The sequence below is a fragment of the Vombatus ursinus genome, unplaced genomic scaffold (assembly GCF_900497805.2).
Source record: "Vombatus ursinus unplaced genomic scaffold, bare-nosed wombat genome assembly UNPS02001419.1, whole genome shotgun sequence".
Taxonomy (NCBI): Eukaryota; Metazoa; Chordata; class Mammalia; order Diprotodontia; family Vombatidae; genus Vombatus; species Vombatus ursinus.
In genome coordinates, this window is record NW_020941197.1 from 2,450,565 (window position 1) to 2,464,220 (window position 13,656).

The 13,656-nt window shown below is 35.9% G+C and overlaps 1 protein-coding gene across 2 annotated transcripts in view; it reads right to left on the reverse strand.

The window, feature by feature from the left end:
• Positions 1-13,656, reverse strand: part of MBTPS2 (membrane bound transcription factor peptidase, site 2) — a 36,491-nt gene that overhangs the window by 14,198 nt on the left and 8,637 nt on the right. For both annotated transcript variants that reach the window (XM_027868315.1, XM_027868323.1), the window contains exons 5-7: positions 13,484-13,611; positions 7,437-7,555; positions 6,359-6,539 (exon numbers count right to left, since the gene is read on the reverse strand). In XM_027868315.1, the coding sequence (XP_027724116.1) occupies positions 6,359-6,539; positions 7,437-7,555; positions 13,484-13,611 (428 nt within the window). The remainder of the gene's footprint in view (positions 1-6,358; positions 6,540-7,436; positions 7,556-13,483; positions 13,612-13,656) is intronic.

Sequence of the window (13,656 nt, forward strand, 5' to 3'; positions counted from 1 at the left end):
ATGAATTTTGAAGGAAATAAGGAATTCTATAACGTGAAGGCGAGGAGGGAAATCAGTCCAGGCATAGAGAATGACCAGTGCAAAGACACTGATATAGAAGGTAAGAGTTTTATGCGGGAGAAATAGCAAGAAAACTAGTTTGGCTAGACTGGAGAGTGCAGGAAAGGAAGCAATATATAATGAGGCTAGAAAAATAAGCTGGGGACAGATTGTAAGGCGTTTTAAAAGCCAGAGGAGTTTATCATTATTTCTAGAGGCAATAAGGATCCACTGGAGTTTACAGAGTATTATTAGACCTGTGCTTAAGACCTAAATAAATTTTCTAGTTTAATAATGGATAGTAATTGTAACTGGTGACACCTGGCATTTTTCACTAACGTATTTCTTTAAAAAAATTACATAACTAAAATACTGAGTATGACTATGTGGCCTCTGTATTCTTTCTCTCTATCTCTCTCTAGGTATGTGTGTGTGTGCATAGAGATATATAGATATAGATATAGAAATAGGTAGATATATCACAAAAGTAAAATACTGAATCTCCTACTAAGTATCAAGTGCTGGATTGGGAATCATGAATATGATTGATTTTAAAATTTGGATCTTTTGGTGGGCAGCACAAAAACCGTGTTACTTAGCTGAAATTATTGTGCCTTAATTTTAAACCTTTAAAATAGGGGTGCCAAACATGTGGTCCCTGTATATTCTAGCTAATATCACTTCATTCTTAAGAATATTTAGAGACTATAAGCTGCTTGAGGGCAGAGACTGCTTCATTCTTGTCTATGTATTCCAAGCATATAGCACAGTTCCTTGCACATGGCAGGCGCTTAATAAGTACTTAATGAAATGAATGGAAAGTAAGTCTAATTCTGGCCCAGCAGGTAAAAATTAGAATGGGACTGAGATGAGCCTTAGAGATATTCTTCCATCTAGTTTGATGCTAGAAATCATAATTTAATCTGAGCCATTTTTCTTGAAAAACTTAAAACTAATCAGGCCTAGAATTCTACTCTAGGGTAAATTTCAGTATTCTCAGCTCAAATATACCCTTGAGTCTACTTTGAATTAGTCACCAGACAGCTCCTGAAGCTGCTTGTGACTGACTCTTCAGAGATAATTTGGTCCAGGGTGGACTGAAGAAAATAAATGCCAATCTATATAGTGCAGGACCACTCTCTTAAATAACAGGAATTAAGTACCACCACTGCTGCCTTATTCAACCAAGGGCACATATAACAAGATTTCCAAGGAACAAAAACAGTGTGCATTTATGCAAAGTACTAAAAAAATGCAGATGAATGGAGATGCAAAGGCAAGCCAATGTTAGTTGAAGTGTGCTCAAATCCATGTTGCTTACAGACAAATCATTTGAGATCCCCAAATGTAAAGACTTTTAAGAAACAGCAATTATACTACACATTTGTATACAAACTAAATCAAGTATCTATTAATCTGGGATATATATTATTGAGACTTTCCTACCCCCAAATGACTCTAATTTTATTATGCACTGAGATACTCTTTAGATTCCATATAATAGAGAAAATTTGGGTACAGAACAACCTAGTACTCACATGAGGTGGGGATACAAGGGTCCAAGGAGTTTTAGTTTTATTAGTCTCTAAAGTTAAGTTAGGATGGTTCTTACTATATTACTTCCTTTGGTAAAGATTAAGGTGGACAACATAATAGTCCTATCCCATCCCACTATGGGCATATGCCAAGGGTGCCCTCACCTCCTTTAGATGGGGATTAAGGTTGTCCAAGTGGGATACGTGAGATTTGACTCATAGCTTCACTTAGGGATCTCAATTTTCTCCTTTAGTATTCAATCCCATTCTCCTTAAAATAGTAGGTTCATCGAGGGCTGGATTTGCTGAATATGTTGCCTCTTAGCCAACACAATGCTTTCAAAAAAGAAAAAAAGGAATTTAAGCTCCATGAATATATGAAATGCAATGCCTTTGAAACAATGAAAAAGAGGGAGAATGTGAACTACCTTCAAGGTAAAAAAAAATAAAAAAACAAACCAATCAACTAAGAATCAGAATAGCATTAACTTTCATTTCTATTCAAAACACTAAGAAGGAGATGTGTTCGAGCAAGACAGTGCCAAGAAGGGTCTTGCCAACTGACCAGTAGTTGATCTGGGAATTTGGATCTGGATGCTGAGCTCGGGAGAAGAGTTTGCCTCTGCCTGCTCTGACGTACAACAGCTATAGAAAAGTCCCTCTGAGGAATTTTTAGTTCCACAACCACACTGGGAATTTTAGTCTATTCTTGGGCCTATTATATACAACTGCTGAGAGGCAGTGTGAGAGTAGAAGAGAGCTGGCCGCAGAGTTAAAAAGTCATGGATTCAAGTCTCTTACATGTACTGGCACTATGACCCTGGGCTAATCACTTAACCCTCAGTACCCCAAACAAATTTCTAAGGCTAAATTGCAGAGGTGCAGATTTGCATTGGTATAAGTTGAATTTCCTTACTGGGATTTCCATACATCAATGAAGTCACAGGTCTGGATTACAAAAATAAACCCAAGAACAGACAATAGTTATAGACAATCCTTTGAATTGCCTTTCCAGAAACTCAGTTTTCCCAAAGTCTACTCTAACATGGATAAATTCAAGACCAATGAGGATCCTCCCAGACCCAGTGTTATCTTTCCCCCAACTCCAAGGGTTGTCCAGGATTATTCTGTTCTTTCATGGGTGAGGGATGGCAATAGTTAAGAATGATGTGATATTTAACCTAAATTAAGGAAGTGAGTGAAGATTAAGATAGTAAGAAATTGGTTCTAGTAATTTTAACAAAATGTATCATTAGGTAGATTATTTACACCTGGGTTTATCTATCAGAAATTTCACTTTCAAGTTCTCACTAAAAATGCCTTTTAGCTTAACCAAGTACTCTCTGGCTGTTCAACACAGTTCTCTTATTCTTTATCTGAACTGGTGTCTTTTTAAAAAATAGTAATTAAATTATTTTTAGTTTTCAACATTCACTTTCATAAGATTTTGAGTTCCAAATTTTCTCCCTCTCTCTCCCTGAACTTGTGTCTTAAGCAACCTGTGGCTTAGTTAATTACTTCCTTTACCTACATAGGGAAGGCCAGAGTTTAGACTGGTGGTTTGTATCACACTAAGAAATGATACCATCCAATCCCAATATACCAACACAAAGAAATGAGGGTGGGTATGGGAAAGAAAGAGTCAAGAAGAAGGATCAAGTAAGGCAGGCAAAACAGGGAAATCATTCCCACAGTAGCTTAATGAGTGGAAATATTGTGACAAATCCTCCTCTCAATTCTATATGCCAATATTGAAATGAAAATAAAAAAGCTTATTCTATATTTAATATAAATGGCTTTGAGATGACCAGGGCCTCCATTTTTTTCCCCTTTATTCACATTAAGAAATGACTATAATTTATTTTACTGAAAAGGGCACAAAATCCACTTTTAACCAAATGAAGGCACAATGCTATATGAGACTTATTTATTACCTTAACTGCCTACCCATTTGCCACACAAATAATTTTATTTTAGAATATAATTTTAAAGCCATTTATAGCTCATAAATGAATAGACAATATTTCCATAAATGAACCAATTATCCTCATCCTAAAAAACAGAGGCTTAAACTGAGACAAAGGTTTATCAGGTACTACATAACACAGTAATGGAGCTGGTATTAAAACTCTTATGTTTCCAAGTTCTATTCTAGTGTTCAGGCCATAATACCGCTGTCATCCATAAGCAGATGAAATGAAGGCTACAGAAATATATTTTGATTTCAATTCTATGATTTTTTAAAGTTTTATACCACCATGGCAAGATTAGTAATCATTTTTGACTACTTAGAAATACCAATCAAAAAGCATTTGAATCATGAAAGCAATAAGGAAAAAATTTAGAAAGATTTCTGAGAAAATTCTTACCTGAATTCTATCTGATAAGAAAAGAGCTTTGTTGCATTTGGCAGTGCAGGCACCCTTACAAAACTTCTCATTAAATTCAGAATTGGTCAAGTTTCTTATTAGATTAATAAGTCACTTGAGATTTCACAGTTTAAGATGGAGATGAATCACAGGAAAGCACAGAAAATGACACAGGACTGAAAACAAAACTTCTGAGCAAAGCTTAACATAACTAGAGTTATTTATCTAGTTATCGATACATCGGGCAAAAGGATAGCTTAATAGTCTTTTTTTTTTTTAAGGCAATTGGGTTTAAGTGACTTGCCCAGGGTCACATAGCTAGTAAGTGTGAAGTGTTTGGTCTGAGGCCGAATTTGAACTCAGGTCCTCCTGGCTTTAGGGCCAGTGCTCTATCCACTGCACCACCTAGTTGCCCCCTTAATAGTCTTTAGTTACTTGAATTGTTAAAGAATATGGTGTCCCTTTTTGGTTGCCGTTAAATCTACTTTAGATTAAGAAAAATGTATAAAAATATTAACCTTAAAGAACTATATTATTACCTGACTGCCTACAGAAGGTATAAGGAAGAACATCCTTATTATCTTATCTTAGTATCTTTGTGATCAAGAATTTTTTTTAAACTAAGTATTCACCATTTCATCATGCTGTGCATAAGCTATATGTGTAAGCATATATATATGCACATAAGCTTATATATAAGCTGTATATATAATATTATCACCTAATCTTTTACCTATAATACTTAAGACATTACTTAATACTTATTATTAATACTTAATACTTACTTATAAGACTTAAATTTTATAAAGTGCTTTTAATTATCTGCTTTCTGACCCAATTCTCATAACCATCTTGCAGGTTAACAAGAAAGGTATTACACCACTTTAAAGATGTGCATATTGAGGTTCAGAGAAGTTAAGGGATTCATCCAGGGTCACACAACTAGTTATGGCAGACACAGGCTGGAACTCCAGTCTTTGGATTCCAAGGCCACTGCCCTTTTAAATACACGACCCAAATCACCAACTTTTATTAATAGTCCACTCCAAATTGCTTTTGTCTTAAGAGGGATATAAACATCAATCCAGGATGCTTCTTTCTAGCAACAAAGATAAACCCTGTGTTCTAAACTTCTATAGTCTCAGACATTAGGTAAGATGGGCTCCTTCAGCTTTTAAGGTACAAGATGGAAATGTTTAAGTCTGGTGAGTCTGGGGCAGCTAGATGGTGCAGTGGATAAAGCTCTGGCCTTGGAGTCAGGAGGACCTGAATTCAAATCCAGCCTCAGACATTTGACACTTACTAGCTATGTGACCCTGGGCAAGTCACTTAACCCTGATTGCCTCACCAAAAAAGCAACAACAACAACAACAACAAAAAAAAGGTCTGGTGAATCTGTGGGGCTGATGAAACTCAAAGTCAGCCTTGTGTGTTCATCAAGGACTCTGCCTGTCCTTGGACCCTAAGGGCAGCACAGTTGCACAATAATTGTGCTATCCTAACAATCAGAGCAATAGGGGCAGCTAGGTAGCACAGTAGAGTCAGGAGGACCTGAGTTCAAATCTGGTCTCAGACACTTGATACTTACTAGCTGTGTGACCCTAGCCAAGTCACTTAACTCTAACTGCCAAGCAAAAACAAAACAAAACAAAAAAAACAAGAAAGAAAGAAAACAAAACAAAAAGAATCAGAGCAATATATATGTCTGGACACAGTTGAAAATACTACCCAAATGACCATCTGTGGATGTGTATGCTCTTACAATCAGTGGACAATAAATAGTGACAGAGTGGATAAAGTTTTCGAGTCAGAAGACCAGGACTTGATTCCCTGATTTTGCACTTACTACCTATATGAGAAAACATCTGAGCCTGTAAAATGGAGGCAAAATACCTGCTTTGCCAAGATCATAAAGTTGTTGAAAACTTCAGTAAGATAAAGCTTATGAAAAGGCTTTTCTAAGTTGTGAAGAACTATAAAAATAACTGATTGTTACTCTCTGCATAGCCACCATTTATACTGTTAGGTCTTAAGATAATAATTATCTAAGTTTTGATACATCTCTGACAGAAGTAATTATGAAGACCAACTTTTTTACTCCAGTTCTGAGCTTTCTTATCACTGCTGACTGTACACACATATTTTTGAAAGTATAGAGAAGTAACTTTAGTAATCTTGAGATTTAAGAATTAAGTAGGAAAATTGGACAGAAAGTTAAAATGGATTTATGAGAAAGGAAACTTGGATGTCAGCATCCAATGTAGCAGGGAGAATGACCACTAGTATTTTTTAGTACATTGCCACTGAACTTTCAGAAATCTATCTTTGAACAAAGAAACCATAAGGAAATTACATGTTCTAAGTAGAAGTGACTGCTCAGTATTACAGGTTTTATTATAGCCAGCATACACATACCTCTGGCTGGGAAGCTTAACTGTTGCAAAGTTGTTGAACTTATACAGTAACCAATCTGTGGCTCCTGGGAGATGATCCCCAGACAGGAATTCCAATCTTCCACTTTATGAACTGAACAGTCCTGGAGCTGGGTGACTAGGTCTCCCACAAAGAGGCCTCTGGGTCCATTAGCAGGTGAGTCCTTGAGAATAAGAATGGGAAGATGGTAGTGGAGAGAAAAACAAGTTGGAAACAATCCTTAAAGTATCTTCACTTAACGCCCCTTTAAGCCAATTTAAAATTACTCTAAATATATAGTACTTAAAAAAAGGTGAGTCAATTTACTTGCTACAGAAAATTTTAGGCCTGATTTGAATCAAAGAACGACATTATTTTATTTAAATCGAAGTTAGAAGTTTTCAGCAACATCAAACACATTTAATATGGTAAGCTGAAAAGCTTTATCTAACTACATCATGTACACATTCTTCTACAATGAGCATGGATATTAAAACCTTTTACGAAAGGACAACTGTTTTAAAACTCTTAATTAACATTTCTCAATAGATATAAATTTTAAGATTTTTCCTTCTAACTAAAACTTTCCATGATTCACTCATCATTATCTCTGCCTGGAAATTATTGTTTTCTTCCATCCAGAATCTAAACAAAAACTCTATAGAGCTATCATAGTATTTTTTGAACTTAGGGAATTAACTTGCCCTCCTACTAACTCCACTAGAAAACAAGGTTCAGTTTAATGTCTTTATTCCTTAAGAATCATCACATTTGAAAAGTTCAGCTATAAATTTAAACAAAGAGAAACCATCTATGTTCACCAATAAATAACATGCACCACATTCTACCTTTGATGGATTCGGCCATCTTATAAGTCTGTCTTTTAAACAAATCTAGTGTTCTTCATAGCTCGAGCTATGAAGCATGGAGTAATTTCTCTTGAACACAAGTGAGTCTTCTGCACATAGGGACATATGGACAATTACTGTTCACATTAAAGAATATTATACTACACAAGAGTTGATAGAATCTTTGCTGCTGTTGCTGCTGCTAATCAAGCGATTAGCCTGACTTGTCTTACCTCAGTGACATCCAGAACAAGGGCCCCAACTCCAGTGTAGTAAAGTGGGAAAAGAATTACAGGTAGCATAAAGAGAGCCACAAGACTTAAAACTCCAAGTACAAAATTGTGCCAGACACCTGAAAAGAGGGTAAAATCTATGAATAAGTGAAGACAACAGCAAAATGTAGACAATCTTAGGAGACACTTTAATTACTTTATTCAAGTTATTACAAGTGATACAATTTTGAAAAGCTGAGGGAATAATTGTTGTTGGAATCAGAGAAAACTTTGTGGTTGATGTTGAATTGCTCTATCCACTGCGCCATCTAGCTATTTTTAGTCTATTTTTAAAGGTATATATTAAGCTAACAAACTGAAAATGAATATAAAAGAGAATATCTTGAATATTATAAGAGATAACTGAAAGAATTATAGAACTGATAGACAAAAGTAAATGCTGATTATTTGAAAAGACTAACACAATTGATAAACCTTTAGCCAATCTAGATTAAACAGAGGGAAGAAAATCAAAGTAACAAATAAATGAACAGGGTGAAATCACATCAAATTCAGAAGAAAAAAAAAGAGAATGATTAGAAACTACCATGTAGTTATCTGAGCATTTAAAAGAAATCAACTACCTACAAAAATATAAAACATTCAAATTAACAGAACATCAAATAGAGATGTTAAATAATTCAATCTCAGAAAAGGAAATTAAACTAACTATAAAAGAACTACCAGAGAAACTAATTGCTGGTCCAAATCAAAACTTTTAAATAACATTTACATGGTCAAACGTATCAAATGTTAAGAGTAGTTGAAGAAGATGGAGACTGAGAAAAATCTAAATGATATGTAAGTTAGAAAGTCATAGATGACCTTCATTGAGAGTAATTCTTATAAAGTAATAGAGGCGGATTGGAAAGGATTAAGAAATAGTGAGGAAGTGGAGACTACAGACGTCAATGACTTTTTTGAGAAAAGATGATAAGATGAGTAAGAGGAAGAATTCTGAAAAACCTGGAGAAAATTTAAAAAAAAATAACCATGATAGACAATGATAGAGAACCTAGGATGAAGGACGTAACATAAAAAGTCTAAGGGAAGTCATCAAAAAGACATGAAAATAATAGCAAGAAATAAGAGCCAAGGGGCAGCTAGGTGGCACAGTGGAGAGAGCACTGGCCCTGGAATCAGGAGGACCTGAGTTCAAATTTGGCCTCAGACACTTGACGCTTACTAGCTGTGTGACCCTGGGCAAGTCACGTGACCAACCCCGACTGCCTTGTCCCCTCCCCCTCAAAAAATAGACAAGAATATTAAAAAATAAAGTCCTGGAGAAATTCAGGCAATGTGAAAAACAAAAGTTATCAATAAAACTTTAAAAAGAATGCTGTGAAATTATAATGACCAAGGTTGACTCTCATGAAAAGATATGGGAATGCATCTCCCTCCCTTTCTTGCAGAGGTCAAACACCATGGTTATGGAACACTGCATATAAAATAAGATTTGGCTGAGGTGTTGCTTAGTTTTGCTGGTTTTTTATCTTTCCTGTTCTTTTTTCTTCCTTGTTATAAGAGACAGCTCCCTGGGAGAGGTAGGGAGAGGAATATATTGGGAAATATAGATATAAAAATAAAAGCTATCAGTAAACACTTAAAAAACTACCTCCTTCTCCCAAAAAACCAAATCAATCATAAATTTCCTAGGAACACAGAGACTTGACTACTTTTGATGTCCTTCAAATACACAGTCAATATTCCCTAAATTCTCTCAAACTGTAATTAAGTTAGCTATGTATTCGACTTAAACATGTGCTGGATTAAAGTGGACAGGGCTGGAGCAAGGGGCCAGGCCTTACCCAAAAGCAGAGTCTGACAATTCTTGGGGTTGAACCACTGAAAAACTATCCCAAACCCTAGAGATACAGAAGGGGCTCTGCCTTTAGGATGTTTAGGAGATGCCCTTGGTTTGGGTGGGGCCATAGTTTGCTAGTTTTGTTTTGCCATAGAAGAGTTTGTCTGGAGCAGAGGACTCATACTGGGGAGTAGTGGTAGATAACATTAAATAGTTAAGAGTGGGATTACATAATGGAGAGCCTTAAATACCAGACTGATGTGTTTAATACTTTATATTCTATTCTACAGTCAATGGGGAGTCATAGAAGGTTCTTGAACAGGGCAAATGCTTTACAAATATCTCATTTGATCCTGACAATTCTGAGAGGTAGGTGCTAGTATGATACTCATTTTACAGGTGAGGAAACTGAGGCAAACAAAGGTTAAGTGACTTGCCCAGGGTGTCCCAGGTAGTAAATGTCTGAGGCTGGATCTGCTCTTGGGTCTTCCTGACTTTCCAGGCATAGCACTCTACCCACTGCACCACCTAGCTGACTACTACAGTAGGATAAATAAGAAATACTGGAAATATATGTTCCTAAAGAAGCATGTAAGTTATATCACTATCCTAAGAACTTTGCCTTTTGGTAAAAAGGACAAGATAACAACTAGGAATGGTTAATGATACTGTAGCAAAATTTCACTTTTCAAATATATTTATAAGAATACATTGGGGTAGATATGTGGCACAGTGGATAGAGTACCAGGCCTCGAGTCAGCAGGACCTGAGTCCAAATCCAACCTCAGACACTTATTAGCTGTGTGACTCTGGGCAAGTCACTTAACCCTGCTTACCTCAGTTCCTCATCTGTAAAATGAGCTGGAGAAAGACATGGCAAACCATTCTAGTATCTTTAGCAAGAAAACCCCCAACATGGGGTCATGGAAAGTTGGACATGACTGAAACGACTCAACAACAAAAGAACATATTGCTATAGCAGAGGTTCTTACCCAGGGTCTTTGAACTTTAAAAAATATATTCGTTCTGATAACTCTATTTCAATATAATTGAGTTTCCTTTGTCACCCAATGTACTTTTTTTTATTCTGATAAGGGGTCCATAGCTTTCTGCTTATGAGGAGGGGGTGGGGGTGAAGGGAGGAAGAAAGGAAATGGGATCCAGGCTATTAATTACATAAGGTTAAGGACATTTAAACCAAAGTATATTTAAATTACAGCAAAAGGGATTCAGATTGGCATCAGTTTCACAAAGAAAGAATGTCCTCTGTTGGACTCATCTAAATAATGCTGCCAAATATTTGAATGAAAATAGTTTAGTGATTACCTGATTTAACTGATAGTTTTCACTTTTCCTCAGTGCCAGTCACAGTAAAACACAGAAATACATATATAACATAAATGTATATGCATATACATATGTGTACACATAAAAATAGTAGCAAATCATACCTAAAATATAAAACAAAACTAGCATATAATTTCTAATCAATTCTGCATAATTTACAGGAATGTCTATAAAATCTTAAAAATATAAAAATAAATTTAAAAACACAAAAATATCTTAAAAAATAAAAATCTTAAATCTGAGTCAGATAATGGAACATGCGGCTTAATATAAAAGTCCAATTATGTACCATACCTGGGATGAACTGTACTACATCTGATATGTACAACAGAACTTTTAAGACATTTTCTTTGAGAAGCCATGTTGATGCTGAAGCACTGTTGAATCAAGGCTACCCTTTCCTTTCCCAAAATTATGCTGGTGCATAATCTTCCTTTAAGTATTCTCACTAGAATTGAAGAAGAATCTCTAGTGCACTGACTGCCTACTCTGGAGAAGTGATTTCTAAATCTTACAGAGAGAAGAAGATGTAGCAATGCAGGAGAAGTGTCTAACTTATTAGGAGACAAGTAAAGTTAGGCACTCTTTCTTTAAATAGTATACCTCCTACCCTCCCAAGGTCCACCAATATCTCTTCAAATTTGTTTTCTTGTACTCAAAAATCCTCACTAACTTCCCAAGAGAAAGGAATTGATCGATCAACTAATCAACAAATATTTATTAAATACATGCCAGGCACTATGCTAGGTGCTGGGGATGCAAATACAAGGAATGGAACAGTTCCCCATTGCAATGAGTTTATATTTTAATAAAGTAGACAAGTACACACACACACACACACACATATACACACATGTACATGTATCAAGATACGCATGTATATACATACATACATAATATATATCCACACACAAATATAAAGTTTACATATGTATGTACATTACTATTCTGTGCACATAGATGTTGATATCTATATAGGCAAAATTAAATACAATTTCATTTGGGAGTAAATATGAGGGAGGGCACTAGCAAATGGGGCAATCAGGAGAAGCTTCATACAGAAGGCTGCATCTGAACTGCATCTTAAAGGAAGTCAGAGATGCTAGGAGGAAGAGGCAAGGAAGGAATGTATTCTAGGCATGGAGGATGGCAAATGCAAAAGCATGGAGAAGGAGATGAGAGTGTTACATGGGACACAGAAAGAAGGCCAGTTTGGCTGTGTGAGGAAGGAGGAGTAAAGTCCAATAAGGCTGGAAATATAGGCTGGGACCAGGTTGAGGAGGGCTTTAAAAATTAAAAAAAGGAGTTTTTATTTTATTCTAGAAGCAACAGGAATCTAATAGAATTGGCTAAGTATGAGAGTCACAAGGTTAGATCTGTGCTTAAGGAAAATTACTTTGGTAGCAGCCTGTGAGATGGCCTGGAGTGGTGAGAGACCTGACACAGGAGGTCCAACTGGGAGGCTGTTGCAATAAGTGATAATACACATCTCTTCAACCCTGGAGCAAATTTTAGAACTCCTTAGTTATAAAACCTTATGGTAATTTAGAAATCAACAAGGGATTTAGGTTGATTTATGTTGTCCAGACCCATAATTCCTAGTATAGAAACTCACTCTGCTGATACAGATCAGCAACTTTAATTTACATAATGATAGTCTTTGACAACTGCCAGGGACATGGTGAGGTTAAATGACTTCCATATGGTCACAAAGCTAGTATGACCTCAGGCCCTCCTGACTCCGTCAGCACTCTATCTATTATACTATGATGTTCTTCACATTTACATACACACACACACACACACACACACACACACACACACACACACACAAATGTGCAGACTGGAGGGACAGAAGTAATATTTAGAATAAGCCAACTGAAAGCACACTTTGCATAATATCTATATATTGAAGCATTTACTTCTTAGCTACTTCACTGCCAAGTGAATTGCTTTTAGCATAAACTCACACACTACAGGCAGCTGGCTGGACCTGGAGTCAGGCAGACCTGAGTTCAATTCCAGCCTCAAACATTTACTAGCCGTAAGATTTTGGGCAAGTCACTTAACTTGTCTGCAATAGTCTCCTCATCTGTAAAGCAGGAATAACAATAGCACCTACCTTGCACGGCTGTTGTGAGGATAAAAGATAACATTTGTAAAGTACTTTGCAAACCTTAAAGCACTATATAAATGCTATCTATCAATCATCATCATTATATCATTCATTCATTCATTCAATTAATAAACATTTATTAAGTGCCTTCTGCTAATTCACAGTGCCACTATCAGGCACTTGCTAAGCACTAGGGATACAAAAAGAGGCAAATGAGAGTCCCTGCCTTCAAAGAACTCACAATCCAATATCATCATTATTATTATTAATAAACTAAAAACCAAAGTTAGTATGATGATGTGAAAATGCTTGAGAGGTGAGGCAGACATGAATAGCTAAAACACTTTACAATCCAAAAGTATCCATTCAAGTCTCTAGATTTCTCATCTATACATCCAGAATGACAAGTTGCAGAATGTAACCTTAGCAAGTAAGCATATATTGCAACACAGAATACTTTCCTGAATTATATAAGGGCATTTCAATGTACCATGAAAATCAATTCATCAAAAGCCTAATCAAATATTGGTACAAATGAATAGTTTATTTTTTTTAGATTCAACTCAACTTCAGTCTTCTTACTAACCTTTCCCATTAACAGCAGTAATGTCTACTATATGTTACAGACAATCACCAAGAAACAAATTCTGACAGACACGACGTCTTCATTTGTGATGCTGTAAAGGATAGATACAAAATGAACTCATAAAGTTGATACTTAAAAGAACAATTTCAAATCACCTGCACAGAATATTCTTAGCTGCTGGACTGGAGATATAAGTTGCAAGTGGGTAGTGAATAGATCAACAAACGCTCCAGGATAAACAATGAAGATAAAAATTCCAAATCCATTAAATCGAACTTGTTCTCTAAGAAATAGAAAAAGGAATAAGAATTTAGTAATGTTGCTTCAA